Source organism: Plectropomus leopardus, chromosome 12 (assembly GCF_008729295.1).
Source record: "Plectropomus leopardus isolate mb chromosome 12, YSFRI_Pleo_2.0, whole genome shotgun sequence".
In the NCBI taxonomy this organism is placed as follows: Eukaryota; Metazoa; Chordata; class Actinopteri; order Perciformes; family Serranidae; genus Plectropomus; species Plectropomus leopardus.
The window spans coordinates 17,151,788-17,169,790 of record NC_056474.1 but is presented as its reverse complement, the minus strand read 5'-3'; the positions used below and the strand labels follow the sequence as shown (position 1 = coordinate 17,169,790).

General features: G+C 39.1%; 2 protein-coding genes across 3 annotated transcripts in view; both read right to left on the bottom strand.

Moving 5' to 3' along the window:
- The window catches only part of tcf3a (transcription factor 3a), a 35,645-nt gene extending 31,550 nt beyond the window's left edge, over window positions 1-4,095 (bottom strand). Inside the window, exon 1 of one of the 2 annotated variants that reach the window (XM_042497196.1) lies at window positions 3,567-4,095. The gene's annotated coding sequence lies outside the window, so the exon portion shown is untranslated. The remainder of the gene's footprint in view (window positions 1-3,566) is intronic. The other variant, XM_042497195.1, reaches the window with a different exon arrangement.
- Window positions 4,096-9,300: 5,205 nt separating this feature from the next.
- map2k2b (mitogen-activated protein kinase kinase 2b) lies at window positions 9,301-17,812 on the bottom strand. The gene is made up of 11 exons (XM_042498253.1): window positions 16,944-17,812; window positions 16,635-16,845; window positions 16,357-16,503; window positions 15,703-15,780; window positions 15,201-15,252; window positions 14,805-14,929; window positions 13,454-13,667; window positions 12,514-12,566; window positions 12,319-12,380; window positions 12,164-12,209; window positions 9,301-10,834 (listed from the first exon to the last, which is right to left on the bottom strand). Exons 1-11 carry the CDS (start codon window positions 17,024-17,026, stop codon window positions 10,724-10,726), a joined length of 1,182 nt encoding a protein of 393 aa, XP_042354187.1. The 5' UTR covers window positions 17,027-17,812; the 3' UTR covers window positions 9,301-10,723.
- Between the last annotated feature and the right edge of the window lie 191 nt (window positions 17,813-18,003).

The following is an 18,003-nucleotide window of genomic DNA, read 5'->3' as shown; positions in this document are numbered from 1 at the left end:
TATGAGATGGTTGACTACTAGCTACATCTTCCCAAAGTCAAGTATCACAGTAATTTTCCACACCTCAATAATGTGACAACATTGTGACTTTTCATGTTTTCTACACAATAAACAAAACAAAGGGAAGGTGATATATGTTAAAAGAAATATATGGATATATAAACCAAGCAGTTGATGCAATTACTGTTTTTACTCTGCATTAATTAATGTTATTTTACAGCCTTTAATATTTCCCAATTTCTTTTACAAATTAGGCCTTATTTTACTGTTTTGTTCTTCGTGCGTTTATGGTCGAGTTGTAGTTAAGCCGTTATGTAATGCCAGAGGCAACTGGACATTAGAGGTTCCTTCCGTTTCACTTACAAATAAGTGGTTTACAAAATATAGTTAAACGCAAAACTTGTTTGAACTCGTCTGAGTGGCGTTGTTGCCTCTACCGTTGTAAAGTCATGTTTAATGGTGCTGTTGTGTCCCCATATCTCAACAAAGAATCTAGTAAATATAAAGTGGTCACAACCAATAGGAATGGTGGCAAAAGTTAAGAGAAAAAGAAGAAGAAAAATCATTTTTTAAGGTATTATAAGACTAAGCCTTCACTCAGACTCAGGTAATCTTTCTGCCATTTATAGTAAAATCTGAATAACTTATGCCTACATCGTAATAAAGAATTACCTCTGTTATAGTACTTTTTCACAAGATCATCAGACTATTGAAGAACACTGAAAAAACTGTCAGTATTAAGAGTTTCAATGGTAGCCCACATCTAACATGGGTGACCATGTTTGAGCCACAGGCCACACTGCACTCGTTGTTAGTCGGGTCCTGGACTCAGGCAGCTTCCTCCACCTCAAAAACCAACCTGCTCTAAAAGCGCTTTTGAAAATCTTGAGTATTAACAAGACATGTCAAACTCTTCAATAGGAAATAAAATGTATGAACAGCCTCTTTAAAATGCAGATCCAGACAGTGTGTGTAAAACATCTACGTAAGAATCATTTCTAGAAATGCTTTGCAATACAAAAGCACTGGAGTAAATACCAGCTGGGGGAAATCATAATGTTGTGATTTTGTTTGTACTCAGAAGTGTTGATTAAATTCAGAGTTCAATTTCAAGGCTGCAGTTTGTGATGCAGTCAAGCAAATATACAATTAACTGCATTTCAGTTGATATTGTTGGGGGTTGACTTGTGGCCACTGTTCTTCTAAGCTTTCTCACTTTATTATGAGTTACAGCAATATTGTTTGAATTACTGCAATAGTTAAGACTGCACAAGTGCATATAATGTCCAATAATTAGAAAAATAAAAAACACTGGCAAACTGTGTTGCCAAAAGTGTTACCAAAACTAACATAACATCTTAGTTATAAAGTCTTAGGGTTATTTAAATTACAATAACTATAACTTTATACAATTTTAAAACTGAATTAATATTTTTTTTTAGTCTGTCAACAAAAGCTGACCATAGTAAAGTCCTCCAAATAATCTAGTGGATTGTGATGTATTTTGTTCCATGTTTTGTTTTGTTGCAAGCGGTAAGTTCAGTGAAGACAGGGAACAAAAAGCCAAAAATAACAAGCATATAGTCTCTTCAACAATTTACACAATCAGTTGGGGGTTAAAATCTGTCTGAGTCATTACCTCAAATATATATCTGCGAGATGTTCCTGAGAAGGTTTCACTTCTACCACTTGAATAACTCAGTATCATTTTCAGGGTATGACCAAAGATTCACTTTTAGTCTAAATAATATACAGAACAGAAACACACAAACGTTTCGGTAATTTGAGCTTCTTGTGGCAACTTCATAAGTATTACCAGGAGTATGTATGTATGTGTGAGCATGTGGCAATATTTTATTGATATATATAATTATTACCATTGCCAATAAAAATTTAACCTTTGGTACCCTACTACAATGATAAAATCACATGCTTTTTCAGTCCACTAGATACATGCTGCTGCAATAAAAACTGACTGAAGTGAGATGAACAGACTGAAAACTTTATCTTATTAGATAATGATGACCATGTTTGTCTTGAATCTGCAGTTGAAGAAGGTACATATATCAAGGTATGTGTCATCGCAATACTCAGTATACGAAAAACATTGAAAATTGCAATAATGTTGTATCTTACCAAAATATGATAAGATTGTATCAAGTGACTTTGGTGGTTCCCATTGCTACGTATTACCCATCACATTCAAATATGTCTATTTTATACTAACGTTGTAGGCATTACAGGAGTGCTACTTTTACCAGTCTTGTAAATACTGGGAGTAAATTCACTTCTTTGTTTATAATCAAGTCAAACCAGGACAACACCAACAATGAATAATTTGTACAAATAACATCTGCATCCGATTCTTAGGCCATGAAAGGATGCAAGCCTAACAGGAAAAAACATGGTAAACAATGATAATACGTGTAATAATCAAACAATTAACGACTGATGAGAAATGTATTATTACATAAGAACAATCCAAAATAGTTTGGCACTACATAATGTAGTCATTTCAGTCTCTCACTGAGCTGAGGTCAAAATGGGGGATAAGTGTTTAGCCCCTCCTAACAAATGGAAGTTGTATACGCTTGTCTTGAGCACCCCCACCTCCGGCCTGCCCATTTGGAGAAAAGTTTGACGGCAGATACACCCACATTACAAATCATACCTGGGCGACAAATACGAGAAAACCTGTGATCGAAAGGCTGTGTTTTCCTGGTTCATCGGTGGGTAAAAACCCTGCGGGGCGTTTAAAAGGGCCTAAAAACCTGTTGCCTGCCCCTCACGTCGAGCAGGAGAATGGGGCACTAATGAACACAAAGACTCGGGGCACCAAAGTTTCACTTAGACGGTCCAAAAGCAACAAAATAAGACTAAAAAGTCAAAATTTCATACAATAATTGCCCAAAGTGTATTCCAAATAAAGCAGGGTGGATGGAGTTAAACAAGACTTAAGCTGCATTTTTTTGTTCCTTGTTAGTTTTGGTTTGTTGTTGTTGGTGGACGGTAAAAAAAAAATAACACTTAAGTAAGAATGTTAACAGCCTAATTTAGTGCTGTGTAGCTACCAACAGTGACTTAAGCTACATTAAAGAAACTCTGACATCTTGATACCAATAGAAAAGATGTCAGCCACAACCAGGAGCGTTACCGTTAGCTTGAAACAAACCGACAACGTATGTGTACATTTAACAGCTAACTTCATGTTTTAGAAAAACGACATAATCACTGGTAAGTTACTACCGACAGCACAATCCCGTGTGGGGGGCGAAGTCAGTCCGGCAGTATGCTAATGTGGTGTAACGTTATAGCCCACTGAAGTGAACAAAGAAAGCTTTTCCAGCACACATAAGCTACTAATACTCGTTATAGTAATAACGCTGCAAGCTCGCTGAGGCCGAGGGGACGAAAATCCAAGACCCCGCTTTTCCCGGCTGTGGCACTCGGTTACAACTTGAACGATGCGCTTAAAACTTGATTATTGCTCATGTAACAACGCGACAGACGACTTCTATCTGACATGCATTAGCTTGCTATGTATGTGCATTTATCCAAATATTTACCTGGGTTCAATTGTGTGGCATCCAAGAGGGAGAAATCGACGGCCGCAGTACAGAGAAAAACAAAGTTAGGGATAGGATCCTTCCCCCCGTGGTCCGGACTGTGGGCTTGATGAAAATAAGGGAGAGACAATACGAACACCACTGCTCCGTCGCCTCGTGTCGTTGTCGTCCTCGTCACGAAAACATAACCCGAACCATAACTCTTACTTCGCTCCGTCTCCTTTTTGTTAGAGAAAATGTAACCATTTCATTTTCCAAGTAGACATTTTAACAGCCTCCACATTGTCGGTACCAATGAAGTAGGTATCACTCCGCAGCACAGCCTACGGGGGGACATGGACGCTGAAACATCAACGATGTCCAATGGCGACTTTAAAGGGTGTAACCACACAAAGCAGGTGCCAAGGATCTTTTTAGAGACGCGGCGATTATCTTAATAGTGCAAAATGTCACTGTTTCGTGGCTGTAAACGGGACACAAAATGAACGGAGTAGCGAATCCCGGGGACCTATGTCGATTGGCGGATGAGGACAGCGGAAAGCCCAACAGCCAGTAGAAGATGGAATGATAATATGAAGAGGGAGGACCAATTGGATACGACCAAAATTTGATTGGCACGTGGGACGCCCAAATATATTTCCTCATCAACCTTTAGGGCAGTCTCATTTTGCCTACGGGTTGCCTGCGTTTTAATTTTGCTCTCGAGCAGTGCCTGCGCTACAAAAAATAATCGCGTGTGTGCCAAAGCGAGATGGGAGTGCACCACAATCACTTATGATAAACATGGACAATAAAGTTTCTATTAGAGCGGGCTGTAATTGGTCATTTTGTCTAAATTCGTGTCCAAAAATATCAGATTATGCGGTGACCTTGCTATGAATAAATTCCACAATGAGCAATATATAGGCTATATTTGATAATAGGTTCAATACTGTAATAATAACTATCATCACCCTTTTTGTACAATAGTTTAGTCCTGTGGTTGAGGAAAACACATGATTAATGAATACATGCTTTAAAAGCATGTATGATAATTGCAAGTCCCATGAAATAATTTATATAGGAGTGCATTTTGTAAGGTTAATAAAAATTGGGATTTTTTTCCCCCTTTTTTGTACCGTTACATGTTTTTATGAATGTTTTTGAATATTATAAGTTTATATTTTTGTGATTATTGGGAGAGTTGGGTAACATGGATATGGGTGGTGATACTCATAATCTATATGAGCACCTGCTTTTCACCTGTATCAGGTTGAAAGGGTTAGTGGGTTGCCTTTTTTTTTTTTTGACCCAACTTTCTTTGTTTACTGTGATTGTTTTGATTGTTTGAGTTTGTGTGCATTACAATAAATTGATTTATTTTCATAAACCAGGCTAAACTTCAGCCTCTTAGCAACTTTTAGTTTGTTTCCTGCAGTTGCTACAATGATATTTGAGGTTTTTTTAAATAGTGGAGGGTATATGCTAATATACATGGTACACCCACTTCTTGTGCTGGTTGTTTACACATCTATCATCTATCAGCCAAAAAGCCATTGAAGAATATTTGAGAGCGTATCCACCTCCTCCACTGTAACCTAGTTGAACACCAAACTCAGTGGTGTAGTGGAGGGTATATGCAGGTATACGAGGTATACCCATCTCTTTTCCTGACAAATTACAGTATGCCCACCTGTAATCCAAAAAATAATTGGCATATATATACCCACTTCCCCCTCTGTAACCTATCAATTGATCTAGTAGTACATCCAACTCAGTGGTGTAGTGGAGGGTGTATGTGGGTATATGGGGTATACCCACCTCTTTTGCTGGTTGTTAACACACCTGTAAGCCGAAATGCCACAGGAGTATATTAGAGGGTATGCCCACTACCTTCTGAGTATCCAACCCAATGATCTTAATAGTACATACAACTTAGTAGCATAATGGAAGGTATATGTAGGTATACAGGATATACCCAACTCCTTACCTGGTTGTTTACACACCTATCAGCCAAAAAGCCACAAACTCACTTCCTTTGTAACCTACCCATTGACCTGTTAGTACACCCACCTCAGTGGTAAAGTGTGTATAAGCAGGTATACAGGAAATACCCATTCCTTGTTCTGGACATTTACAGTATACCCACCTATCAGCCAAAAGTCAATGGAAAATAAAGGAGAGTATACCCACTTCCCCCACTAGTAGTGCACCCAACTCATCAACTACCACTACGTCACCATTTTAAGCTGAGGTTTAAATATGTGTTTGGGGGGAACAAAAACATCTGCTGTTAGAAAATGAGTGCAACATGTGTGGATGCATGACTGTGAGCTTTCGTATGCATGGAAGAGAGAAAGAAAGTGGTAGAAAAAAAAGTAATGGTACAGCTACTTCCTTTGGTTGGAATCAAAAGAGTTTGCATGAGCCAGCATCAAACTCATAAAAATGGCCTGGCTGCTGTTTTCTCATGAATTGTACCTCGGTGGTTATGTAAACAAGACTGCAGCGTTTGTTTTGAGACTTTCTAAAGAAAACCTCAACTGGTTTAAGGGGAAACAACCTAAATAACATCTGTGCTGGCCTTTACGAGAAAACTCAGCCATCCACTTTGTGGTTCACACACACACACACACACACACACACACACACACACACACGCTTAGCATGCTTTGCACACATGCTACCAAAGCATACACCTGTATGTCATTAACGTGGGTCTAAAGACTGGTTTTCGTTTTGGGACTAAATAAATGTATAAAATGTACAATGGTGTAGTTTATTTTACCACGGGAACAGTTAATGCATGCTTTAAAGACAGATGCTGTTATTGTGTTAAGGGGAACATCTCAGCTGTATAATTTTTCCAACAGGTTGAGGAACATGCAGCAGTGTGAGCAGATCAACCTCATTATGACAAAACAGGTCTCATGTCACAGATTCACTCGAGAAGCTCCTGCAGTACACCTGGGGAAAGATGGCGCATGCATTTGCCATGGAAGTGATCATATCGCGGCTCCACACCAAACATCAAACAGTGTTAGCTTTGTTGCCTTTTAAAAAGTAGGACAAACAGCATGGAGGCAAAACAACATCAAGGTTGTACGATAGGTGCGAGACACACAAAAAAGCTATATTTAGAGTGGAACTCCATTTTCCTATCCCCCAAAGTGTGCACCCTCCTCTCCGCCCACTCTTTCCTGGGCTCTCTCTTCCTTTAGACGAACACCATATCTTTGTAAATGGGTTACCCCCATGCAGCCACCCACGCATCAGGTACAGTATGAAAACCTGGGGCATCCTGTTATGACTTCTGGTTTCCTGTTTCCTGTAAAAAATACAGCCCCCTCTTTCTCACACACACATATGCAAACACACTCATGTTCTCCACCACTCGTCTCACACTAAACAGAGCAGGCCTGGGATCAGCTGCTAACACCCCATTCCAAATATATTGTGTTAGTGCTTGTAATCCTGGCTCAGGTATTTGGGAATGTGTTCAAAATATAAATACTGTACTGATGCGATGGTGTGCTTTCTTGTTTTAAATTATTCCCAACAAGACCTTAACTAAAATCTTTTTGACTGAGTATCACAGACAGTCAGAGGCATAGGTTTTGTTTCAACACTGAGGGGACGAAGAGCTGCAGGGCCAAAAAATGAAGCCAAAAGAGAAGTGCCAAAAAAGTGTAGTTCATCGAATGGTCACTTGAGGCTGGCTCCAAAAGAGAGTAAATCCCCAGCAGACAATTATGTTAAAATACCATAAAATAATTATGTTTACACCATAGTAAAAGAAAAGGTTTTGGTCTCTGTGGCTAGAACAGAGTAGAATACAATATAATTATTGTCTTTGTACACGTACAATGAAAATTGGATGCAATCCTGTGAAATGCAAAGCGTATTAAATAAATAAATATAAAAAATACACACACGCACATATAAAGAAAAGGATATATTTAAAAGATCTAGAAAAAACACACACAAACCATTCATACCGTACTGCTAATTTCCCAATTCATGACAACTGCCGGGGGGGCTGAATTTTTTATATAACTGTCTGCCAAAGGCTGTCTGCCAAAGTCTACAGCCTTTTTGACACAGAGATAGCACAACATGGCTGCTACGAAGTCCATTCTTTAGACCACCTTTGTTATTTACTCAAAACCAAATAAAAGTGGCATCATGCCGCTCCAGTGTGGGATTATAGACAGCATGCAGGCATCGCAGAAGCAAAAGAGGTGTGACAGGCGAGACATTTAACACAGTGACTGACTCTGGTGTGACATATAATGCGTCGGCCGCCCTTTCTACACAATAACAATGGCAGAACATCTTTGGCGACTGATCCTGTCCTCTGTTCAGAGGGTAAATCTCACTGTCTTTCCAATTTGCGGACATTTACAGCTGTTCTTCTCCTCTGAGTTAGCCATTAACTGCTGCTTTTTAAATTTCCCACTGTTCTGTTATGTGAAACAGGAAAACTTTGACCACTTTCATTTATTTTGGTGATTTTTTGCACACCAATTTGGGCAATCTCTGCATCAGCTAAAGTTGTGATTGTCTTTAATTTGTCAAAATTACCGTCCTCTGCTGCTTTCACATTTCTATCGGGGAGGACATACGCACATGTGCCCCCCTGAAATCTACGCCTATGCAGCAAGTGAAATACACAAATCTGCTGCATTGTGAGAAAGTCATTTATGCCATAAGGTGACAAGAGCAGCTGTTTTGCCCCATTTTTCACAACATTTAATTTGTTTTTATTTCTTGTACACATATCCTCATTTCGCATGCCAAGGAGGAAGAAGTACAAGTGTCAAGGGACCACTGAAACAGCGATAACAGCAGTATGTGCTCATGTGTGAACTGTAGGCCCCCTGTTTGCCAGAAATATGAAAATAATGCTGGTTGTGACACACAACATGCTGCCACTGCACAACCCCTGCTAAGATACCTGAGCATATCTCTCAACAGGGGTCAGCCACATCACACTTAAATGAGCTGCAGTCTATATTCCTTCCTGTGGTGGTTGTAACCTGCTACGCTGAACGCTCAGTGACGGTGTGCATGGTTATGCATCTTGGCACAAAGTCATACCCAGTTTTCCCCTCATTTATGCTTTTGTTGATGCTCAAACAGAATCTCAACACGCTTGTTAGGTGCATTTTTTCAGACGAGCAATTCTTTTTTTTTTTCAATCAGTTTTGGAGGGGCGTTGTCATCTTTTTTATATTTGTGTCAGAAATGTTCAGTATTTCTTCTGTTCAATGGGGCCTTTACATTCTATAGACCACTCACTCACTCTTTTTCTCCTTTTTTTGCAAGAAAAAGCACAATAGCATCCTGTTCTTTTTCCTCGTTTTTAGCTCATCATCCCCTCCCCCTTTCTTGCAGATTTGAATTCATTAGCAATCAAAGAGCCACTGACAAACGCCCAATCTTAATTACCCTCTCATTTGCATATTTGCATATTAATGACTGCAGACTTTGCTGTTTTTCTGCTGCAGCAGTCCCCCTCCCATCAACATTGCTCAGACTTAGCCACCCCACACACTGCAACACTACATCTTTCTTCGAGCTCAAGGCAGCACATATCCAGCCTGAAGTTGACAGACATTCAAAAGGAGACATTTCATTATCGCCGCAGACACAGGCCAAACAGATGAATCATTGTGCTTGTAATTTAAATGGACTAATGTGTTCCAGCAGGGCTTTAGTTCACTCTTCTACTCTTCTTTTGAGTCAGTATAAGCATGGGTTAACTTGTGATGCACACACAATACACTACACAGAAAGTTCCAAGTATATTTTTCAGATTTTCTATTTGGTAGCATACTTTTTGTACCAGAAGTCCTCAGAGCACTATGCCTGAGTGCTTCCCCCTTCTGGTGAAATGAGTGTACAACATTAAACGTGATAATGTGGAAAATTAAGAAATCATATTAACAATACACACAATTTATTGACAATTCTGACTTTAAAATGACAAAGCTTTCTATGATTTATCATAAAAAGTCTGTATCTTTAAAGGAACAGTTCACCCCACAATTATAAACAACATATTTTTCCTCTTACCTGTAGCTCTATTAATCAATCAAGGTTGTTTTGGTGAGAGTTGAAGAGTGTTTGGAAATATCAGCCACTGAGAATAGAATAGACCTTTATTGTCCATCACGGTGGAAATTTGTCTTCGGCCCACCAAAAACAGACATCATAGTAAAAGCCAAACAGGCAGTTAGTAAAACAAACATACAGACAACTCTACAGCTGGTATCTCAGCAACTTACACCAAAACAATTTTAGATTGATAAATAGTACTACAGGTAAGAGGGGAAAAAGTATTTTTGATTTGGGGGTGAACTGTCCCTTTAAACTATTACTTAAAGAAGGAAGTACACAAATAGAACAAAACAAAAGAGCAAAATGCCCTAATCCTGCCACAGCACAGGACGCACTTCAATGGCAAATCAGCGTCCGGTTGTTTACATCACAGTGAATACAAAGAAATAATCACTTGTTTCCGCTGAGACCGTTCAGTGAGTCGCGATGTAGCTTGCTTAAGAGATAAAAGCAGTCTTGTTACAGCAGGTACAGTCCAGGGATGAATCTCTCTAGCTCAATGGAAGCTAATGGTACAACGATAAGCTGAAGATGTTGCTTTAATTTAACCCCGACATACAGACGGAGCGTTTAAGGTTGGAACGTTTTTCAGATTTTGGGCTATGACATGAGGGTCATGTTTAAATGTTTTTAACATTGTGCTTTGCCTCAAGAAATCTGATCATTTTTAGAAATCAGTCACATCACCAAACACAAAAACAGCACTAGACTCGATCATCTCTTGTTAACACAGACACACGTAACCCGACCTGTTTAGCAAAAATAAACCTATCCTTATATTACTAAATGTGGTTACATAACACACATAAAAACAAATTCATATATATACCTGTCTGTACACATGCACAGATGCATACAGATGACTGTAATCATCGACAGACTCGTGCTGTACAAACAGGATCTTTCCTGGCTTACAAGTTAGACGAGTTCATTTGATAGATGGAGACTTCAGAGGTTCACCTGAGGGAGGGCATTGCAAACAAGGTGTGTATGTGGGCGTCAGGCTTTCAGGCAGCAGCTTCTCCATGTTTTTATGAGTGTGTGTGTGAGTGTGTTCAGTCTGCAGTGTGTGTGGGAGTGCTTGGTTGGTTCAGCCCCATGGTTTTACAAAGCCAGCCAGTAAAGTCTACCTCCTCCACCTCAGACCGTTTGACAAACACATGGTTCTGCAACAAAACACACAATAAATACAAATTTGATACTGGATTTTAAATCTGATCATAACAGCTAATGAGAAAAGAGGTTTTTTGTCCGCTAACTAACTAAATGAACAGTGTGTAAGATTTAGGGGGATTTAGTGGCAGATTGCAATCAGCTCAAACTTTTCCCGGTTAGGATTCCTTCACTGTTTCTTTTTCAGGAGGTTTATATTGGGATCCGAATTATCCACAGAGGTCTCTTCTTCTCCAAGAGTAATGGACTGGATTAAAACTGGTAAAAACAAGGAATAAAGCAATTTAAAGCTGCAAACTAGTGTTTCTACAGTGTTCAGCATGTCAGAGAGGAGCCGCTAGCCCAGCACCTGCTAATCTGTGCTCACCTTTGGTCTCTGATAACTGAAGATCCAGACATTCAGGTTTTTACCAAAAGCCTACAGAGGTCTCTTCCTCTCCAAAACAAAAAGGCCCTGTGATATAAACCACTAAACACATTGTTCTTTAATGCACTCTGGTTATTTATACATGCACAGCATAATACAGTTTATTGTGAAGATGTGTGTGTACATATCTTTGTGTAATTATACGGGTGCTTTTACTTTTTATATTTTATACTTTTAGGGAGGCTATTGTAGATATTTTACGTATTTATAAGTGCATACATACTTTTAACAAGGTTAGAGAAGCCACATTGCACACTAGCAACATTTCACTTTTTTTTAAAAACATTTTTATAAATTACATATCGTTTTTATTGCTTTGTCATGTGAGATGTAGATGTGTATCTTCTATATTTAGATGTCTTCTATAATGTAGTTTGACTGCAAATGTAGCTGCCTTATGAAGTAATTTCCCTAAGGATCAATAAAGCATCTATTAAAAACACTTAAATAAAGCAGTTTCACGTTTTGTTTTGTTTTTTTTAAAAAACCCTTTTTTTTCTCTTCACACTGTCACCTGGAAGAGGCTGCTCTGTTTAGTTTCTCTGTTCTTATCTAGTGAAAGTGCAAAAATGCTGATCTCCAGTGACCAGGGCCCACTCCCTGTGTAGATATAAACAGCTCATGCTAAGGTAACAAAAACACAAGGTGATCATAGACTCAGGGGATTTTACACTAAAGAAAACATACTCATGATATTTAATTTGTGCCAATATTTCCCCCTAAATCCTAAACACTGAAATCCTCAGTGTGTATGAATATAACAATTGGCTTCACAAAATGTAAGACTTTAACCCAATTTTTTTTATCTGGACTTTCAATCTCAGATATTACAAATTGGGAGCTTATCTTAATTCTTTAGTCGTGGTCTAACTGAAGACAAACTGATGATACTCACCATCAACATTTTCAAGTCAGCCCTTTCTGCTGGATTTTTGATGAGACTGAAGATGATAGGGGGAGACGGAAATTTTTAATCCACGAGGGGAAAAAAAGACGATGTGTACGTGAAAAGGAAAACAGCTTTTCTTTCAGGCTTAAATGTTGTCTTACCACTTTGTCACAAAGTCTTGGAAATCAGAGCTGAAGACGCCATGTGGTAGTCTGGGAGCGGGCTGGAATACAGAAGAAAGTTGAATGAACATCTGAATATATCACCGACCTGATTTTGCAAGGATGACAGTAAATACTTTTTGGCACCAGACGGCCATTTTTAGTGATTCTTTGGACAACTTCTTAGATTCTTACCTCGTTTACTATGTAGTCTAGAAGTTCAAAGATGGCCATTGCAGGACCATGACCTGGAAAAGGATCCAAGGTAATCTGTGTTTTATACTCAACATTTTAGCAAGAGAGTAATTTAAAAGATGGTAAGCATTTATGATTATTATAACTACTTTTCTGTTTGTTTGTTACACTGTCGTGTTAAGGAGAGAATTCCTGTTAGAATATGAATAGCTTGTAAATTCTAGAGGGGAGGTTTTTCCTTTAAGGCCCTTCACATTTCTTAACCTCTCCTGCACAATTGTCTGATCTCTATATTAGATTTCACTGGCAGGTATATTACTTTCTAAAACAGGAACTGATCAATCAAAACATAAAAATGAAACATAAACTGCCCCTGCAAGAGCAGGAAACCTGAACCATAAACATTAAAATCTCACCTGCAATCAGACTGACCAGGATAACATACTTAAAGAGGCTTTCACATTATGGACCCGGCCCCAGATCTGAATTTAACCCGACTACATGGAGTTGTTTTTTTTAAACAAGCTACGAAACAGTCACAATTTATTTAAGTTGCTTTCAAATCAGACAACTGGGCAGCCATCACAAACAGACCCAGATCCGGCTTTGCCCCAGTTTCCACCTGCAGTTGGAGGCAAAGAGCTCAGCGCCTGACAGCAGCGGCTCCTCTGACCAGGAGCAAAGCTTCGCCTCACTTTCTACACTGTAGTGCAACAAAAATGATAAAACAAATGTACTCAGATACAGAATTTCCAGTGGTGGTGTAGATAGTGGGGACACGTTAAGAATCAAAATTGGCTTATATTAAAACGGCCGTAGTACGCAGTTCACTTACATTGTGTTGCATTATTTCTCATGCTACTGCTGAGAGCTGTCTGAATGCAAAGATACCCATTTTATTTTATTATACTTATTTTACAAAATGGTGTGAGTTGCTCACCGCTGACAGGTCGACCTGGTGGTCTTGGTCTTGGTGAAGTGCTGAGCATCTCTTCTTCACTGCCACCCATGATGAGACGTCCAAATATGGCCTCCAGTTCTCTGGCATCTGGAGGAGGGATGGGGTAGCGTCCAATTGACAGCTCCACAAGGGACAGCCCCATGCTCCACACATCTGACTGCACAGAGTAGTGGGTTCCCTGCAATCTCTCAGGCTACACAGCAAACAAAATAAAAAACACACAACAAAATTAGCAATCATATCAAAAATATAAGGAATTGTTGCTTTAGTGCACAAGAATAAAATAATGTGAAATCAATTAGCTAATATATTCTTAATTTCTGTACTTAAAATGAGGTTGGGCGAATAATATTTTAATGGACCTATACTGAGCATCTGCCAATACCAAGTCCCAATCCGATTTGTCTTGTTTTCCGAGATAATACAGCTGTACTGTGCACACTTTAGGAGGGCTTCTTTAAGGTCATTTAAAAAAAAAAAAAAACATGCATCTTTTTTTTTTATTAGCCTATTATTTATTTATCTAACAAAATGAAGTATAAAATGTCTAACCCTCCCTTTAATCTTGTTGGCCTTCTGGCTGTCTCGAGGGAATATCTCTCCCTTTCAGAGTCCAGTGTTTGTTGTTTTGGCAGCCTGTATCTCAGTAACATGAATAAATTGTATTCTCTTGAGTGTTTATTTTCGTTGTCTGCACATCTTTTCAGTAGATTATGCTTCATTAATAAATAAGCCATATTGGTTTTTTGCTCATGGAGCTCATGTACTTGCAGTGGCGACTGGTGAGGTTGGGAAACTCAGCACCACTGTCTGTGTCTCCTCGGTGCAGGGAAGAAAAACTCTGCAAAAAGCAGAGCACGATGCCCTCTGACTGTGCTGAAATGAAACAAGTGCTCGTATCTCGTAAATAAACAGTCTCATACTGCGTTTACATTTATGGTGTGTGGTGTTTTGCACTGGGCGGGGCTCAGCCACAACTCTTAAATTCAGCAAAGAGGAGAGACAATAAGCTTAGTGGAGCAGAGGTGACGAAGGCTGCGCTCTGTGATGCTGTGTATTAAGAGTAAAAACACCTGTGTAACAGCTGACATAACACAAAGGACTGGATGCTCTATAAGCTCAGTCAAACCATGTTTTGATTGGCCCCTGATCTGATGATTGAGATCAGATCGCGACATCACTAGATGTTGGCAGTACACACAATACGATGAAGAGTGGGAACATTTAAATAGCCACCAAAAAAAAGCCAACTTAGACACAAAGGCAACAGATGTGAAAGAACTATACACAGCTGATCTCGTCAAAATGTGATTCAGAGCAAGCAACATACCGACATATAGGATCTGGTCCCAACAAAGGAATTGGCCATAGAGTCTATGAGCTGCCCGCTTACACCGAAGTCACACAACTTGATCTCCCCACGTGAGTTCACCAGTATGTTTGAAGGCTTCACATCTGGAGGTTTAAAAAGGTTTTCAACAAATAAAATTACCCAACTGAACATCTGTAACAGGATGCAGTGAAATGGGACTATCTTCACTTTGTGTAGACTGCAGCCATAATAACATAAAGGTCAAGATTTAGATTTTCTTTGGCATGCAGCAACATGTATGAACAGGTTGGTTAATACACGTATTAAGAAAATACAGGGCATTATTCTACTGTGCATTATGCCTTACAGATGAAATACAAGAATCAGAAGTTAAGCCCATGAAAAAATAAATACCTCTATGCATGATTTGATGTTTTTCTCTTAGGTATGCAAGGCCTCTCAAAACCTGTTTTAAAAAGGCAGAAATTACACAAGTCAATGATCAAAAATAACCTTAAAGGTATACTTTGCAGGACTGTCATGTACTGTTTGTAAACACCCTCACCAGTGAAAGTGAAAGCAAAAGCCATATCTCATAAGTGATAATTAAGAGGGCTTACTTCTGTATGACTCGACATTTTTGTCTTGAGGAAATCCCTCATAGTATGTTTTGATGTGAAAATAAGCATTAGAAACAAACATAAAACCATCCAGGCCCATGGTGTGTGTGTGTGTGTATGTTTACTAAGGGCATAATTTAATTTGAGCTCAATACAGTAAACTGGAACAGAGAGTGTTTAATTTTTTGTTAAATTGTTTAATCTAAACAGAGCAAACTAAACTAACAATTGTTTCATTGATTCCAATAATATAATATCACATAATATTACAATAGAGAGGATAATCAAACACTTACAGCGATGCTAACTTTGCCCAGAATCTCTTCAGGAATCCTCTTTGCTTCTTTCAGCACCTGGTCCAGAGATCCACCATCCTGCGCAATGAAAAGAAACAACAGGTCATAATATAGATAATTACAAGCACATTCTGTCTAAAGTGTAATTTTAAAGGATCACATCATTCCCAAATGTATAACGTGCCCTGAGTACATTTACTGAGTAAACAGTGGCTCTTCAGTGGAAGAAATACATGCCCAATACAGTATTATGTGGTTTTATGTCATGTCTATCACAATCAATTTGCTTTACATTTTACCATTAAAAAAAAAACACACTCCAGGTTATTCCAATTTTCATATAATTTGACAGATGCAATGTACTAAGGTGGCACACTCCAACCGAAGAAGACCAAGGAGAATTTCTGATTCGCATTTTAACTGTTTGATTGTTTTATGTTTTCTTAAACATGGTTCTAACACACACGCATAAAGAAAGGCCAGGGGAGACCTCGTATAAAGTCATTTCCGTACTTGACCTTTGGCATGGGCACATATGATAAAAACTTGCAAGGGTGCAAAAGAAGATAATGTCTCTTTGAAGACAAATTTACCAAAACATAAATACCTTAAACAGCCACCCACGCACACAGTCACTGGCTCTTATTCTCTCACCATGTGCTCCATGCAGATGCTGATCTCTCCATCGCTGTAAAATGCTCCATAGAAGCCCACAATGTAGGGAGAGTTACACTCATGCAGCACCTGAAGCTCTCGGATGATCTGGTTTCTGACAGCAGGTTTGACTTCAAGATGAATGAGCTAAGGAGAAAAGAGATTTGTTATGTTGAATGTGTAACATAAAGTGACCACTTGGTGCCAGATAAACAACGTTTTATTACTACACAGTTTGATCATATTCATATCATATAAAATTGTGATTTTTATCTCACCTTCCTGGCCATGATTATTCCTGAAGGTTTGTGACGTTCCTTGTTGACAACTCCTCCATTGCCTGCACCCAGCTCACAGACACGATGGAAGTCATCGACTCTCAACTCGCCCACCTTGGCCTTCTGGGTGAGGAAAGCTGCTAACCTTTTCTTCTGTTGTTTGTCCAGGTCCAACTCTTCCATTATTCTTTCAAGTGCCTCTAAACTGGCCCTGAGGAACACCATACAAAGCATCATTCAGATTACACAAATGACTAACACATTTAGTTTAAATGGTACATTAGGATATTAATGCAGTTAGTAACTTACTCTGAATCAGTGCTGGTGGAGGTGGGTAACCCATCGCCAGCAGGAGTAATGTTTAAGGGCACGGGTTTCTTTTTAAGAGGCATGCTCACTGGTGGATAAACTATGAGGCCTGTTTAAGTGACACCATCCTTCAGGCTACAAATGATAAATGACTAAGGTTAACTGCGGCCACATGGTGATGTCTGACTGGGGAATGACTGATAATGTTATCTGTGATCAGCATAAAGTTTTGCTTCCCGTGCAAACGTTTGGTTAAAGCGTTAAAAAAAACCCAACATAAACTTGTAGATGTTACCTTGACTAACTACAGGTATACTTTGTTTCCTGTTAGTTATTTTGTGGGACATTTAGCCTTGCTAGGTAAATATGACCGAGCTAACGCTTGCATTACGACTCTCTGGTTCACAACACAAAGCAGCAAGACTCCAAAATTCATCAAAACAATAGAGCACGTCAAAGTTAGCTAAATTATAGTAACTTTAGTCGTTTTAAATTATGATGCATAACAATTCTTACGCAGGACAAAAAGCATTATCGTTATTGCACTGACTTGAGATAATAGGATTTTAACTTCATCTATGCTAAACTAGCTACAACATGACGGAAAGCATAATATTTTCAGAACCAGGGACATCACTGTAACACGGCAGCTAGCCTGCTAACTTCATCTGCTAGCTAGTTAGCGGTTGAGTTATCGCACGCGACTGTTTTACTCTACAAAAGCTGTCTGTGCCGTGTCCCAACCCAGCAGAAACAGCAGCCGAGCGGGAGGCTGTTGTTTAGTAGTCTATCCTAGCTTTTGTTTTTTCTCTCCGCTGGAAAGTGTGTGTGGTCACAGCAGATACAAACTGATCCCAGCATCAGCAGCAGAGACGGGGGCGCGCCGCACAGCCGGTGTGATAATCTCGCGATATTTCAGACGACGACAGTCAGCTGTGCAGTCATAACTAGTGCACTAGAATAAACAATAAACTCTTAAAGGGCTCTGGTCATAACGAGTGAACGGGATTATGGCATTTTGTTTATTTAGGCCAAGAACATTTCAGTACACGTACAATTC

Coding starts and splice junctions, on each gene's coding strand:
- map2k2b (XM_042498253.1), bottom strand. CDS start 17,026: ATGCCTCTTAAAAAGAAACCCGTGCCCTTAAACATTACTCCTGCTGGC. Junction 13,668..14,804: donor GGACCAGATCCTATATGTCG/GTATGTTGCTTG, acceptor TTTGCTGTGTAG/CCTGAGAGATTGCAGGGAAC. Junction 10,835..12,163: donor CTGACTTGAAAATGTTGATG/GTGAGTATCATC, acceptor GTTTTGTTGCAG/AACCATGTGTTTGTCAAACG.